Genomic DNA, 17737 nt, shown 5'->3' on the forward strand with positions numbered 1-17737 from the left:
GAAGTCGGTGTGCGGGATCCCGGTTTAGGATATTTATTACCGGCGTGTGTTTTTCCTGTCTCTGCCTTTATTCAATAAACCCTTATATTACTTTTTGTACATAATACCTGAACGCAGTTTACCGGGTGGTTGATTTCACAGTTAAGGCTGCGAGGACTTGCGCCGCTTCCCTCCATTCCGCGTGCTTAGGTGTTTTAGATTTGGGAATCCGCCAATGAGCTTCCGCCGAAGGGGTTAAAGCCATCGTGATTGGCATCCGCGATCGCCTGATATAAATTTCGGCGGTTGCGTGACAATATTTATTTATGTGTGTGTGTGTGTGTGTGTGTGTGTGTGTGTGTGTGTGTGTGTGTGTGTGTGTGTGTGTGTGTGTGTGTGTATCCATTTGCGGTGTACACATGCTACTCCATGATGCTTATGCAACAGAGAATAATCTTTAAAATGATGGACTGTACAAGTTGAACAGCAAGAAGAAGAACCCGCACAAACCCACATAAACAAGTAAAATTTGTTTATTACGTGGATGCAACTGTTGCATATATCAATTATTCCAAACGAAGAGTACACCAGGGGAAGGTTACATTGATTTATTTATGGAAAACGTTAATACTTTGGCATTGCCAGCTGTAGCCTATATGTACAATGATATATCATAAGTTATGCATAGGATATCGAGAAATGAGCAAAATGTTGTTGCTGCAAAATAGGCCAAGATGTGGTATTCCAGCAGTAGGACTGACTGCAGTTTAGACATCCACATTGGCTTCACCACAATTTGAATATAATTAATGACTTTCAAATAAGTTGACACTCAGTTGAAGAAAACCTTGTTGATGATACAGTGAAAATAAATGTAACAAAAATGTTTTATGTACATTAAAATGTTTTCAATCTCACCGATAATTCACAAGGATTAAACATTTGTTTACAATGAAACCAATAAATTGATATTCACATGTGGAATCTAGGTGGACAGTTGAGAGTTGGTACATGCAAAGTTTGAATACAAGTTTTGAGTGATGTTAACTACAAAGCATGTACATCATTCAAATTGATGATTAGCATAATTTTGTTTCACAACGAAAGTAGAATGGTAATTATGGCATATCTTTGCTAACCAAACCACATTCTCTTTTTATTAGATTTTTCCAATTATACCAATTATGATTTTATAACATTGACTACAACTCCTATCAATTGTTGACTCGTTCATTCGAGGAACAATACATTTCAATGCTTCTTCCCAATCAATACAATATAACATATATATATATGTATAGGTATATAAATATATACATATACATATATTTATACATATACACACACATATATTTCTGCAAAGAGGAAAACAGCTAACCAACCAAGAATTGTAGTGCCACACCACAGATTGTGCAAACATTGTGTCAGACAACATTTCCTCCATAACACATGGCCTGCTTCAAGCTTTTGATGCTGCTCTGGCACATAGCTTCATTTTGTTCCCTTTGAAAATGGCCTGAGGAAGTCAGTGGGACATGTACGAAACATTGGCTAAACTAGACCTGCTTTATCATTTTTGTTACGATATCGGTGGAGTGGTGGATTGACAGGATGGCCTAGACTAGAGGTACACACTCTCGCCTCCAAGCTGTCTTGCCTGCGTTCGAATCCCGACCCAACTATAAACTGTCATCCCAGTGGTTCACGGGCAGGGCGGTGCCGTCCCTCAGATGAACGTTTAGCAGGCGTCACATCTGCCAGCATTAGTTGGTGCACGCTCAAGATCCCACACTATCCTTCGTGAATAGTAGGCGAGCTATTGCCAGCACTACGAACAAATTACAAATTCCTGCTGTAACTTACAGAGGGCATTGCATCAGTGGCACAGCCGTGCCCTCAGCCGTTGATACCATCCGCAGCCTTGTGCTGCATACAAAAGAAGAAGTGGAGTGGTACTTAAAGTATCATTCTTGGTTGGTTGGCTGGCAATCCTTTACATACACAAACAACTTCTGCATTTGATGTAGTCTGTGAAAACAAATAACTTGATGTAGTCTGTGAAAACAAATAACGGCTCACTCCTGAAAAAGTGTCAGCTGGTACACTGCTGCCTGCATTGTCAATAACCAAGAAAGATTTGGAAGCATTTGCAGCAATAACAAACAGCTCCACATCAAACAAAGTAATCAATCCACGGACACGTTTCTGGCTCAATGCAGACAATCAGTGCGGAATGTATTCTCCCCAAAGTTGAACTGACAAATCATCCCATGTAGGATTATCACCAAATTCTACCTCTCAACTGCATGCTATCGAACCATCAACCCATCCATGTGCCGCATCAGCAATGGCTGCAAGGAACTGGGGGTGGCTGCCATACATAGACCCTGCTTAAGCATCAACCACACAGAAAGTCTGTGAAAACACTGCTAAACATCATTCCTTTTCCAAAGGTGGTGGTGTTGCCCCAAAGGCATCTAAAGCGTTCGTGCTCACTAACACTGTGGGGTGCAGTGTAAGAGCTGACGGTAATTTTTGCAGTAGACAGTTCCATGTGTTTTGACTCACTGTAACTGAGGTAAAAGTTGCGTTTTTATTTTAATATCTTCTTTACTGGCTGCATCTCAGAAACTTCATGAAGTAAGCAATGGATGCTTAAACGGTGTGATGTGCAGCAGTTGCTGAGGATCACTACAAGGGTCAGTTGCCAAGAAGTATGCACACAACATTGAGCTGTCCAGCCTGGATTGTAATCTTGGCCCAGCTATAAACTGCCACCCTGGTGTTTCACAGGCAGGTTGACTCATCAATGTGTGTGCCGTACATCAGATGGATGAAAAACTGGGCATCCCACCTGCCAACATTAGTTGGTGGACGTTAAAGAGCGCACTGTGTCCTTCACAAAGAGTAGACAAGCTAACGCCGACATCATGAGCAAATTTCAAATTCCCGCTCTAACCTCCAGGGGCACTGCATCAGAGGTGCCCCCAGTATAATGATGCTAGCCACAGCCACGTGCTGCATATGAATGTGTAACAAGAATAAGAGGAAGAAAAAAAAAAGAGGAAAGATCAATGCAGCAAGTACCGGTGTGGCACATGGCTCTATCAATAACATTTGAGAGGTGGATATTTGGATCGACGGTATACAATATGCCTGCATATATATATATACATACATATACATATATACATACATATACATACACATACATATATATACATACATATACATATACATACATATACATACATATACATACATATACATATATATATATATACATACATATACATACATACATATACATACATATATACATTACATACATAAATAGTTACATATATTGTATATACTCATTCAATGCAGTGTAGTATAGGGGTTCTGCCATTACAATGCATAAGTATATTGAAGCAAAATGTGGGGATTACATTTACAGACTACAAAATTGAAAGTTGTATTCAGATTAGTGCTTTCTGAAAAAGTTTCACCATCTAATAAAGGTGAACAACTGAACATGTACAAATAATTTTATGAAAGAACATTGAACAGGAACATGTATTACGAGTCATGCATCAGCTTGCTTATCCTCAGAATTTTTAACACTGAATTGAGGAAGCCATTCAAGTTAGCTCAGGTTTTCCTTATACAGTATATATTTAAAACATTACATGTTTTTTTTTGTTTTTTAAATTCCATTCTGTGAAAAGAGGTACTCTGATAACCCATGTCGATGAAACATAGATTGATGCATCACTGAGATATGGACTTGTTGTTGGAATCCTAGTGAGTCATTTTGGAGGTTAGGTTGAAGCACTTGCATGTTTTCAGTTATTTTCAATGTTCAAAGTGTTGAGACTTGAGTGTTCTTTGGGATTTTCCATCATTTCTGGCATTTTGCAAACGATTCTTAACGTCCAGCTATTCCGAAGGCGATTTTACGATGATTTCAATGCTGTTGTCACAATGAGCCCAATCATTTCTGTGGTTATTAACAGATCCTTCCGACGCCTTCCTTTCATCCATCATATTAGTCAGGAAGTTGTTGCAATCTCCAGAGGCGTGACCCTCCAACCAGTTCCTGCACGCCCTTTGGATCACCGTGGCCGCCACATCCGCTTGTCTCCGCAGCAGCGTCGTCGTGACCGGCTCCAGCGTGATCTCATCCTGTTTGGAGAATCGAGCTTCCATCTCCTTCCGGATGCCGTCCACAGCTTCGCCTTCACCGAGCACGCGTTTCGTCAGGGCGAAGAGCACGTCCAAACAGTGAATTCGATCCCCTTCCATCATGGGCAATTCCATCACCGCTATGTGCAAATCGTTGGGCTTGGAAATTTTGAGCGGTGCGTCCAGAGCATCGATGAAATCCGGAAGTTTTGTGTAATCGATGTACTGAGTCGCTCCCGGGTCAAATTTACTCCAGATCTCGAAGAACATCTCAAAGTCGTCCTCGCTCAGGGGATCTTCACTCTCTTCGTTCGCGACGTTGAAATTCTCCAGAATTATGGCGATGTACATGTTCACCACGACGAGGAAAGAGATGATGATATAGGTTACGAAAAAGGTTATTCCGATCAGTCTGTTTCCGCAATTGCCTACGACGTTGGTGCCCGCGTGCACAAATCCAGGCTCGCAGTCGGGACGCTCCACCATGAGAGTGGGAGCCAGAAGGCCGTCCCATCCCGCCGACGTGGTTATCTGGAAGAGGCAAAGCATGGAGCCAGAAAACGTCTCAAAGTTATACATGTCGTTAATGCCTTTAGTATGCCTCAGAAATCCAAACTGAGCCATCCCAAAAATGGAGAAGATATACATGATGAGGAAAAGGAGCAGGCCGATATTGAAAAGCGCCGGCAGGGACATGAGGAGGGCGAAGAGCAGCGTGCGGATCCCCTGCGCACCCCTGATGAGCCGAAGGATGCGCCCGATGCGACACAAACGGAGCACTCTGAAAATGGTGGGCTCAAGAAAGTACTTATTGATGGTATCTTGCAGGACCAGACCTGTAGGGATGGAAAACACGTGATAAAAAGAACAACTTGAACCATCATCAATCAATCAATAAATTCGGTTTTATTTTAATATAAGAAAAAGAAAAAATGTACACGACTGTAGTCCAAGGACTAATAATGTAAAGTTTACAATATCAATAATTTCACATAGTAACAAATACATTATACAGACAGAAAAAGAAATCAATTATCTATTTGCATTGGTGAATCAATAAAAACAAAATAAATTCATTTAAAAGGTTGAAATGCTTTCGTCAATATATGAATGTCAATAATTACATTCAAAATATCTAAATATTTGTATTAAATAACCTACATTGACTTAAAAATGGTATAATATATAACATTACAAAAATTAAATATTCAATCAATTAATCAAAGTATTTCAAATGATGCATCTTATTTCAGTTATACAGGAAAAATATATTTACTTTGTATTAAATTACACATGCTGGTAGTAAAAATTAAAATCTGTTAAAATTATTGAAGAAACTAGCGTGACTCGGCACGCTCTGTGCGCCTCACCACATGTCGTTTCAGAGGGGTAGGCAAATTTGACCATTTCGGTGTCTTTTGGGTCTTCAGGGCCATTTGGGTCTTTGGTGTCTTCAGAGGCTTTTGGGTCTTAAGGGTCTTTTGTTTCCTCTGGGTCTTTAAGAGTCTTTGGGGTGTTTTGGTTATTTGGGGCATTTAAGGGTATTTTGGGTCTAAAGGGTATTTAAGGGTCTTTGGGGTCTTTGGGGTGTTTTGGGTCTTCAGGGTGTCTTTGGGGTCTTTGGGGTCTTTTGGGTCTTCTTGGTGTTTTGAGTCTTCAGGGTATTTTGGGTATTTTTGGTCTTCGGTGGCCTCAGGGTTTTTTTTGGGGTCTTAAGTGTCTTTTGGTTCTTCTTGGTCTTTAAGGGTCTTTTTGGGTCTTCAGGGTATTTTTGGTCTTTGGGGTCTTCTGGGTCTTTTTGGTCTTTGGGGTCTTTTTGGTCTTCAGGGTCTTTTGGGTCTTCAGGATGTTTTGGGTCTTCAGGGTGTTTTGGGTCTTCGGGGTGTTTTGGGTCTTCAGGGTGTTTTGGGTATTCGGGGTGTTTTGGGTCTTAGGGGTATTTTGGGTCTTTGGGGTGTTTTGGATCTTTGGGGTCTTTTGGGTCTTCGGGGTCTTTTGGGTATTCAGGATCTTTTTGAGCCTCATGGCCTTGAAGGGTATTTTGGGTCTTTGGGGTGTTTTGGGTCTTCGGGGTCTTCAGGGTATTTTGTGTCTTCAAGGGCATTGGTGGTCTGAAGGGTCTTGGGGGAATTAAAGGGTCGTCAAAGGTCTGAGGGGTCTCAGCAGTCTTAACGCAACTAATAGGGTTAATTAAGAGGGTGGTAATTTTATTTGAAGAAGAAGAAGACGTTTTCGTCGCATATAAACATACATACATAGCGACATACATAACCATACATGTTTGCTCTATTATAATAAGATTCAGAAAATCAAAACAAACCGAATCATGATGATCACGTTGATGATCACCAACGTATAAGTTTGTCGACGCAAAGATAAAGCCATTTCTTTTGAAGAAAAACAAATGGAATCGATTTTCGGAAGAGAAACTGCAGTAACCAAATACTTACCCAAAATCGATATCACTACAACGACCAGATCAAACACATTCCAGGGGAATTTGAAGAAGTGATAACGCAGAGCAAACATCTTGAGTGTGCACTCTCCAGTGAATATTCCAATAAACACGATGTTGACAAAATAAAGAGCGTTTTCCATCGATTTGCTTTGATCTTCCGTTTCAATCATCATTGTCAACATGTTGAGACAGATGAGAACCATTATGGTGATATCGAATATCTGGTTCGATATGATATCAAACACAAAGCCCTGGATTTTGTTCTGCGGTGACAAAGAAAGACAACAATATCCCAGTGTTAAGACACCGTGACTAATGAGATGACAATAAATTCATGTAGATCAAACCAATGCAGCTTTAAAAACCCAATGGATTACATGAATGGTAATTCATCCATTAAATTTCCATGGAAGGTCACCATGGAATACCACATGGATCAACTAAGTGAACTTATCAAGGTAGTTATAGATTGGTAAGAGTCCCATTAAGGTATGCTTTGGCTCAGGTACTGACATAATGATTGCCTCTTCCACTGAATACGTGACTTTCAAAATGATGTAATCTGCCCCAGATTGCCTGGTGCATGCGCAGAAACCCCTAGTGATGAAGTTCATCGGGGAGGCCTGGATAAGGATTGTAGAATGAAACGACAAAATTTTTTTTTAGAGAAGTGTGTGTGTGTGTGTGTGTGTGTGTGTGTGTGTGTGTGTGTATGTGAGTATGTGTGTGTATATGTGTGTGTGTGTGTGTGTGTGTGTGTGTGTGTGTGTGTGTGTGTGTGTGTGTGTGTGTGTGTGTGTGTGTGCGCGTGCTTACACTGACTTGGTTCCACATGATGGGAACGTTTAACTTACTGTTGTTAGCACAGCATTTTTTTTTCCACACATTTTTCATTTTTGTTTTTCACACCTTTTCAGCATTCAGACAAAAGAGTGACAATTTTCGAATGGTTAACTTATTCTGTTCCTCATTAAAAATCGGACACAGATATATAGGAATACGAACCTCCCCTGTCCCACCCCCCCCCTCCCCTGTGCCTGATACTCCCCTGTGTGTCACCCACTCCCCTGTGTGTCACCCACTCCCCTGTGTGTCACCCACTCCCCTGTGTGTCACCCACTCCCCTGTGTGTGACCCACTCCTGTGTGTGTCATCCACTCCCCTGTGTGTCACCCACTCCCCTGTGTGTCACCCAATCCCCTGTGTGTCACCCACTCCCCTGTGTGTGACCCACTCCCCTGTGTGTGACCCACTCCCCTGTGTGTGACCCACTCCCCTGTGTGTGACCCACTCCCCTGTGTGTGACCCACTCCCCTGTGCGTGACCCACTCCCCTGTGCATGACCCACTCCCCTGTGTGTAACCCACTCCCCTGTGTATGACCCACTCCCCTGTGTGTGACCCACTCCACTGTGTGTGTGACCCACTCCCCTGTGTGTGTGACCCACTCCCCTGTGTGTGTGACCCACTCCCCTGTGTGTGCGACCCACTCCCCTGTGTGTGCGACCCACTCCACTGTGTGTGCGACCCACTCCCCTGTGTGTGCGACCCACTCCCCTGTGTGTGTGACCCACTCCCCTGTGTGTGTGACCCACTCCCCTGTGTGTGTGACCCACTCCCCTGTGTGTGTGACCCACTCCCCTGTGTGTGTGACCCACTCCCCTGTGTGTGTGACCCACTCCCCTGTGTGTGTGACCCACTCCCCTGTGTGTGTGACCCACTCCCCTGTGTGTGTGACCCACTCCCCTGTGTGTGTGACCCACTCCCCTGTGGGTGTGACCCACTCCCCTGTGTGTGTGACCCACTCCCCTGTGTGTGTGACCCACTCCCCTGTGTGTGTGACCCACTCCCCTGTGTGTGTGACCCACTCCCCTGTGTGTGTAACCCACTCCCATGTGTGTGTGACCCACTCCCCTGTGTGTGTGACCCACTCCCCTGTGTGTGTGACCCACTCCCCTGTGTGTGTGACCCACTCCCCTGTGTGTGACCCACTCCCCTGTGTGTGACCCCCTCCCCTGTGTGTGACCCACTCCCATGTGTGTCACCCCTTCTCCTGTGTGTGACCCACTCCCCTGTGTGTGTGACCCACTCCCCTGTGTGTGACCCACTCCCCTGTGTGTGTGACCCACTCCCCTGTGTGTGTGACCCACTCCCCTGTGTGTGACCCACTCCCCTGTGTGTGTGGCCCACTCCCCTGTGTGTGACCCACACCCATGTGTGTGACCCACTCCCCTGTGTGTGACCCACTCCCCTGTGTGTGACCCACTCCCCTGTGTGTGACCCACTCCCCTGTGTGTCACCCACTCCCCTGTGTGTGACCCACTCCCCTGTGTGTCACCCACTCCCCTGTGTGTGACCCACTCGCCTGTGTGTCACCCACTCCCCTGTGTGTGACCCACTCCCCTGTGTGTCGCCCACTCCCCTGTGTGTGACCCACTCCCCTGTGTGTGACCCACTCCCCTGTGTGTGACCAACTCCGCTGTGTGTCACCCACTCCCCTGTGTGTGACCCACTCCCCTGGGTGTGACCAACTCCGCTGTGTGTCACCCACTCCCCTGTGTGTGACCCACTCCCCTGGGTGTGACCCACTACCCTGGGTGTGACCCACTCCCCTGTGAGTGATCCACTATCTGGTGCAGTGTGCATGATGTGGGAGGGACGGAGCTGGGTGTGAGAGGATTTGAGCTGTTGAAGTCACATTTTACATTTGGTGTAATTACACATTTCAAACTGTATTTCCCATGTGTACGCACATGCATTCACATGTTATCAGAAGTAAATAAATTGTGTGGATTACATCCATGCAACCATTTTGTAAAACTGAATGTGCCGGTGCAGCATCTAAATGAAGATGTTCAAATGTCACACACGTCCATGCCTGTGTGATTCCCACGGGTGACTCCACGAGTACATTGATAACAGCTCTCACATCCCATACAACTTCTACTCCCACCCCACCCAACCCTCCCAAAATTAAATCATCATTTTAAACGAAATATCACCATTTTAAATGTAAATATCATCATTCTAAACTTACCCTGTGCATCGACAAGCCCCAGATTTGACCTTCCCATCGATGTTAAGAAGCATGAAGGTTTGGTTCAAATCCGCCTATCTACAAACCTTCGGCCTTTCCCGGATGGGCCCATGTCATTTGGAGTTTTGTTGGCAATATGGACAACAAGTTATCAACCTTTTGGACGAGTTGATCAGGAAGTTCTCCAATTGTTTTGTTGTGCTGAGGCACACCCCTTTGTCATGGATACGCTTACAAGTACTTTTGGCTTCTTTAAAAGTTTTTTTAGTCGTTTTGTTCTACAATCATTATCTGGCAGGCATGAAATATTTCCAGGCTGCCACAACTAGGGGTTTCTGCGCATGCTGACCGAGCAATCTGAGTCGGTTTATGACAGTTAAATAGTGGCGTATTGGGTGCACAATAATTAATGTGGGCCAATTAAGAAAGCTGTAGTTGGGTGATGTTCTGAGTCCTCCGTTGGGTGCTCTTCCATGGGAACTCGCTGCAGACGATGGTTCATTGAGGAAAACACAAAAAAGCGAGCAAGAGAATTGGAGAAAAGTATTCTTCTAGCAGAGGTTTTCACCAAATCATCAGCATTCATAAATGATGGGTTGAGCTTGGAAGATGGAATGAATAAAAATAGGATCGTGGTTCCTGAAGATCACCCGGAACAGGAGCAAGTCACTCAAACCCCCCACAGACCCCCTAAAACCCCGATAACCCTGATTTTTAATGCCATGAACAAACTTTGGTACATCATGGACGATGAAGGCTGTGATCAAGTTTCATTAAAATCGTGTTTCGGAGAAGGGAGCAAATACCTATTTGGGGGGGGTTCAGGTTTTACCTGAAATACGTAAATTTTTAGCTCCAGTTGAGATAAAAATGAAAAGGCATTTGCTCAGCTCGCTGAAAATGGCCTGCCATTGATGATCAACAAGGGAAGTGATCATTGGTGGATACACGTTGCCTGCGATGTTTATCGTGAGACTTCAATCGATAATACAGAACGATGCTAAATGAGCTCAAATGCTGCTGTTCGTTTAAATAATTTAGCTGCAGCTAGAAAATCCACCAGTGGAGAAAGTTGTATTTTGTGATGGTCCACCAATCTGTGATGGTGTGATCCCTCCCACAGATCTCCCGATGTCCCTGCTCTGAAATGTTGTACTTGTGTGCTTCCCTCTCTCTCCCCACCTTGTCTCCCGCTCCCTTTATTATATGCTTCATGTGTCCGTTGATGTTAGCTCTTACACGAGCCTCGATCTTGTATACAGAAACAAAAACCCACAACACCTGTGGCATCACATGTTCACGGCAAATTGCAGAGAGAATGTGGTGTCCTCCACAGAAATCCCCAGAATATGGTGGCTAAATTTGGGAAAGGAGGGCGGGTGATAGTTGAGAGAAATGAGTGCAAGGAGGTGGGCTCACAGGATTGGAAAACGAGGGAAGGTACACTGGGAGGTAGCGGGGGAGGAACATGTCATAAAACACAAGAATCGTGCACTTTGTGACACCTTTTTGAAATTTGGCATGATGATAGGGCAGGTCATGAAATTTTCAAAAACCCACTGGCTACAAGTTGGCACACCCCTCTGATGGCCGGTAGCTGCAAAATTCCAAATGGCCGCCAATAGGTACGAAACGGACAATATCTCAGCTTCCACTGATCATATATCTAAGTGTAATACCACTTTTTCCATGTTTTCGAGTACAGATCATCCATTTTTAAAGAGTATTTTAGGATTTGAGATCAATTTAAAGGTTACAGAGGAAATATTAATTAATAAACTAAACCGCCTCTCACCTCCAGGAGGGGGTGTGCCAACTTGTAGCCAGTGGTTTAAAAAAATCTCATTACCTGCCCTATCATCATGCCAAATTTCAAAAAGGGTCCATCGATCCTGCCCAGTAACAACCACTTTTTACGCATGTCACTTTTTAAGAGTTTTTTATTTTTATGTCATAGTGCCATGCTGCGTCCTTATGACGTAGCAGTGACGTCCGGCCACCGGCCACCAGGGGGGTGCGCCAACTTGTCGCCAATGGTTTTTGAAAATCCCGTGCCCGGCCCAAACATCGTGCCAAATTTCAAAAAGGTGTCACAAAGTGCACGATTCCGACGTGTTCCTCCCCCACTAGAGGGGGGAAATGATTAAGGTTGGGGGTGGGGGGGAGATTATCCTAGTTTTTCATACATAGCCAAGAGGATGCTCCAAAGTGAAATAATATAATTAATTGCTTGGAATTTCAGTTTTTGAAAGTTCACTTGTTTTGTTTTAACGATTTTTTTCCCAATGAAATACAAGGTTCATGCTGAATATGTCTTACACTTGGTCTTGGTGTGGGCTTTATGGGCTTCTTGGAGCCAAGCTTCTTCATGGCACTGTGATACTTCTTCTGTTCCTCTGTAAGGAAAATGTCTTCTCCTCCTAAGTGGAATGCAAAACGCAACTTTGTTTACAACCATATTCTGATACCATACGTCATGGTAAACAGTACATGCCGTTTTGACGATAAATAACCCCAATGCATTGGCGAGTTGATAACATGCATGGATTCCTAATTTATGAGCTAATTAGTCAATTAAGCTTCGTATTGATTGATTAACATGCTTATAAACTCTCGAGCTTTGCTCTATTTGTTCAATTTGGTAGAGACACGATATGAGTCTTTGTTCGTGTTCACATGTTTAAAGTGCAGTTAACTGCAGTATGCTCTCTTATAATATCATCTTGCTATAATTCACCAAATGTCCGTCCGTCTGTCTGTCTGCTCAAAGGTACCGTAAAAACTGCTGAACCGATCGCAACGATATTTTGGGTGGATAATCCTGGGATCTCCAGGAGTAAAATAGGCTATTTAGTTTTCCCAATTTCAGCTTTAGTCTCCAGAATTCTCAGGTTTGGACTCACGCATAACATTAGCGTTCGCATAACGTTCATTGTTCTCATTGTGACGATGTTGCTTTCCCGGATGCCGCACGAACGGCTGCACCGATCGTTGCACAGCTGCACCGATCGGACTCGGTGACCTCGGACAAAGACCTTTAATAAGGACACAGGTTGAATCCCTGCTTGAGAGAATTCCAACCCCCTCCCTGCCATCACGGTCGTCTCTCCAACTTACAATCCCATGAGATATGCGGAAAGGACGACCCAAAACCAATTATCTTCTTTTTGATTCGAATATAAACATCATTAAAAGTAAATAATGACCACTGCCAAAGTTGAAACGACATTTAATCTCTACATGAGAGAATTCCATATAGCTATTTGGGTGGTGAATACGCTAACAGATCGCTGTCTCCATCGATCTTGCCAAGACCGTAACACCTATCGGCTCAAAATCCTTTTAACTGTTGACTTGGTAGTTTTTACAATGAAGGAAACATTAACAATGTTGTTAAAAGTTTATTTTGTGATTAATTGGAGTTATGTTGTTTGGAATTAAAAAAGAGATATCGAGTTCAAGTGAATGACGACATGCCATGATGGTTTCTACTTTCTGAACGTGAAATTCGTGGATCGCCCTATGCAGATTCACCACGGTCCCACGATTGATGTTTCTATATGTGAACGTTCCCGTTTGTTTGCGAACAGGTACGTTTTTCATGGAAGTCCTTCACGAACTTGCTGTCCATGTCTGACGTGCGACTGAAGGTGCTACAGGAATGTGGAATTTATTGGTTTCATGCTTTAGCATTCGCCATATCTGCATTGCCTGTTTGCTTCTGGCCTCCCACCCGTGCGTAGCACAGGTATCTCCCTAGTAGTTTTAATTACAACAGCACAGTATTATGATGTATAATTATAAAATGGATTCGTAATGATGTAAGACAATCTCTCAAACTGCTTGCACTCTTTACACCTTTAGGCATGAACAGCTAAAGATCATAAGATTGATATCCCACAATCCCTTGTCTCTATTCCGTTTTCCTTGTACTTAATGGATCTAGGAGCTCTTCCATGACCTTTTATCACCATACGTGCACCTTTACCTGCTTGGTATTTACATCTGAGCCATGATTCACAAATGTTATGATACTTGGATCCTGGATAAACAAAACCCCACATACCATACCTTCACATGCGCAGTGATGATGGGGCGGACGGGGCGACCGCCCCAAACACGAAGTGGATGGGGCGCAAAACGACACCTCCTGAAATACGTTTTCATGCTCCATTTGGTTTTATATCAATTATAATACAACGGACTAGTGAGATCACGAGACGTAACTTTCAGAACCACGTTTTACATTTTAAACTCAGTGGTACATGTCATTGTGACATGTCGATGTTTACGAATTATATTCCTCCAGTTTAACATTTTTCGCAATTATTATCATCCGCGCACAATAAATAAACCCGTATTAGTAATTAGGGGGATGCCGGCTGCCTAAATCTCTTATATTATCGAGTTGTTTTGTGAATCTTCAAACACACGAGGTCATGCATTCTGTAATATGGAGCGATCGCCCATAGGCCGAAGGGATGGAGGGTTTATAATTGTTGGACAGATATTTTGTAATGATGTAATTATGTGTCGATCAGATCCAGACGTTTCGTGCCGTATGAGCCTAATTAGCAACGGCCTGGATCACGTGACAAGTTAGTTTTTTAACTTCCTTGTCTGCCTCTTTTCCTTTCGACGTCTTATATTGGAATCCCCACTTTCCTATAATTTCACCGTCTTTATAATGTGTGTGGCCATCCGAGGATAATTCTTAATTTTTTTCTCTCTCTTTAACGGGTAGAGTTTCCTTGAGCCAGGTCCATGTTTACACATGAGATACACCATAACGTATGGTGAAGACAGGTGTGTGAGGGAAAAAAAGGTCTGGACAGAAGGGTAAACATGGTGAGAGCACTTGCAGGTGTGTTGGGTGACAGGATGGCCCAAAGGTATGCACACTCGCCTCCAAGCTATCTAGCCTGGGTTCAAATCTTGAGGCGTCCCGTCTGCCGGTATGGGTTGGTGGACGTTAACGTTTCCATGACGTTCTTCGGAAAGGGTTTGGGAGTTTGGCTCTGCTGCTGAGTCCGCTGGGAAAGCTTAGTGCTCTTTCATATGCCCACCTCCAATAGAAATTCCTGACTATGCCTGAACCTGTGGGTTACTATTACACTACCTTAGGCCCCAAACGCCACAAACCCTAACTATGCCACTGTGTACCTTTGTGATACGTCCATTAATGATCTATTCATGTCCTTGTAATTTCTCGAATAGTACGCTGATGTTTCCTAAAAGGTTCTGGCTTTGCTTGGTTTATTTTTTGGGACTTCGTCTCATTGATTGTTATATATTTTAAATCTCTACCATTAAAAAAATGTTCGCCTGGTTATGGCCAACTAAAAAAAAAATACAAATTGATCACCCCACCTGCTTCTTTCTTAGAAACTGCGTCCTTTTTTATTAGTCCCCTACCGGTGTACACGGGAGGGGACTATAGGTTTGCACGCCGTCCCTCCGTCTGTCAGTCCGTCAGTCTGTCAGTTTGTCAGTCTGTCCGTCTGTCAGTCCATCAGTCTGTCAGTCCGTCAGTCTGTCATGCAAAGAACAGTTTTCTGGACTTTTTTTCTAAACTCTTAATGCTAATGATTTCAGTCTTGGCACATGGTTTCCTCATGATAAGTTACAGATCGAGTTCGAACTTCACGACGTTTCGATCATTTTTGACAATGTTATGGCACTTTGAACTTTGGGAATTCTGATAATTCTGATGATCCTTAACTCAGTGCCATTTTAAGTTTTAATTCCCTTTAAAAAAGATTTTCTCTGCAATAATTGGACCGATTGAGATCAAATTTTCACCGTAGGGGGGACTCGGTCTGTGGAATATTTTAATGGTAATTATGACGTCACAGGTCACGTGGTTCGGCCGCCATATTGTTTTTCGTGAAAACACGAAAACCCCTTTTTGTCTGCAACGGCTGAACAGGTCGAGGCCAAACTTTGCAGGCAGAATCGCATACCCATGACGAACAAAAAAGTCAGCGAGCATGACGTCATGCGTCACATGGTTTCAGAGTTATGACGTTTTTAAGCATGAACCTTTAAAACCGAGCTCCTCCCTCATTTTTGATCCAATCGAGGGGAAACTTCACAGATCTGTTCCGCATGTCAGTCTACGAAAATGTCATTTTGGAATTTGCGATAGGGCACGTGGTTTGGCAGATATCGTTAATTAAACAAAAATATTTCTTAAAAATGGATATCTCTTGTTTATTCTAGTTCTCCTCAAGCCGCACCGCGCGCCCTCAGCCTCGTCTCGCGAACGTCAACAGCGCGACACAGCACGCGCTTTCGGGAGGGATGGAGTCAAGCCGAGCAACATATATATACACATCGATCATTGATCGTGAACCGGAAAATATGATAAATTACTGATATTTAGCGACTCGAAAGGTTCGTTATCAACAACTTATTTTGTCGTGCTTCTGCTGACCTGTCTGCAAGGTGTATAAATCGAAGTCCCGAGTGTGAATCACAGGTGAGCCCATCCTGAGGTAATTAGCGATTGGGAACGATTCAGAACCTGTGGGTGAATAACCCTTTTTAATTTCCCCAACAGTTTTCCGGACGATAGACTGCCGGTAGGGGACATGTATTGCAGCGCAATACTCAGAATGCTTGTTATTCATTATTTTGTCAAAATCCCTAAAAAAAAATATTATCTTGCACCATTCTTTGAATCAATCATTTTCCTGATCAATCAGTTTTAAAACTACCAAATTCCGTGACAAATTTGGAGCTGTTCTCTTTTTCTTACGGTTCCGAGACCTTTAAATCGGACATTTAAAAGGGGTTTTCATTTTCATGATTTAGCTTCATTTCCTAATATGGTTTTCATTTGTCTACAAATTCGGACAGAAACTAAAGTGCTAAAGCAGTGGTATACAAGAGCAGTTCTTGATGGGTGACAAAGCTCACTATGTGATGTTTTCTCCGCTTTCACTAGTGGGGATTTGGACCAGGGATACGCCATGCAGGAGCAATACCAAACAGTGCTGGTGAGTCCACATCCCACATATGCAAATCTGTGTCATGTTTACTGTAGATCTATATAGAAAGATGGCATTGCCAATAATTTATGCACGAAGTGTGTAGCGTTTTTGTATTTTGTCATACATTTATATTTGTTCGAACTGTGGATTGTATTTTAATAGGCCTAGGAAGTTTGTAAGTTAAGTGTCGGTTATATGACCCACATCATGATATTTGTTTGGGGGTAAAAAACGGACGTGCCTGGTACATGACTCATGTCAAATTTTTTTGGAGGGGGAGTGGGGAGGTTACATAAATGGCGGCCATTTTGAAAAAACAAATAAATAAATAAATAAAAGAGCCTCCTCCGTCCTTTAAAAAAAAATCTGGATGACCAACTGGTATTTTTCTTATTTGGCCTAATATTTTTACACTGAGGATTTGGGTGGTTGTGGTGATTGTTGTTGTTGATTAGCCCAGTCAGATCTGCTCAAACAGGCCCACGCCACAGAGATAGCCGATCAATCTCCTGGGAGCGATCCAGAGATCCCTCACATCGACGATGTTGTGCTCTTGCCTTCTTGGAACGAGCACGGCACAGTCTTCCATGATGTGTTTTATTGTGTGTGGGGTGGCCTGGCAGAGGTGGCAGGTGATGTCAGTGGTGTCGTCGAGTCCATGTTTGTGCTGTAAGATCCACAGCAGAGATGTGAAAGGTGAACGCGATCAGATCTGGGACGCAATTTATCTACGTCATCGATGGGTGTGGGTTACGTGCCCAGGATATTGATTGTGTTTATGGTGATGTGGGTGTGGATGTTGTTGTTGTCATTGATCGGTGGGGGATGTTTTGAACGATGTCGTTGTGGTGTCTTTGTGGTGTAGACTTAATGTGTCCAAGGGCTGTGGGAGGCTGAAGATGTTGTGGTACGGGTGATTGCGGTTGGCACAAGGAACTGCGCATCTTTGGTTTTTGAAAGTTGTCTTTGATTTTTTTTAACATTGCTACCTCAGCTACCGAAGGTGGATGGAGGTTATATTTTCACCCCTGTCTGTCTGTTTGTTTGTGAACAAAATATCTCAAAAGGTTGTGGACGGATTCGGACTAAATTAGGCGGAGAG

General features: G+C 43.5%; 1 protein-coding gene across 1 annotated transcript in view; it reads right to left on the reverse strand.

The window, feature by feature from the left end:
• Positions 1-3355: 3355 nt before the first annotated feature.
• LOC137429583 (sodium channel protein type 3 subunit alpha-like) overlaps positions 3356-17737 on the reverse strand; it is a 192099-nt gene continuing 177717 nt past the window's right edge. The window contains exons 22-24 of the mRNA XM_078779597.1: positions 11960-12060; positions 6597-6867; positions 3356-4982 (exon numbers count right to left, since the gene is read on the reverse strand). Coding sequence (XP_078635723.1) covers positions 3901-4982; positions 6597-6867; positions 11960-12060 — 1454 coding nt within the window. The 3' untranslated portion in view covers positions 3356-3900. The remainder of the gene's footprint in view (positions 4983-6596; positions 6868-11959; positions 12061-17737) is intronic.

This window comes from Myxine glutinosa, chromosome 6, assembly GCF_964187855.1.
Source record: "Myxine glutinosa chromosome 6, kmMyxGlut1.1, whole genome shotgun sequence".
NCBI lineage: Eukaryota > Metazoa > Chordata > Myxini > Myxiniformes > Myxinidae > Myxine > Myxine glutinosa.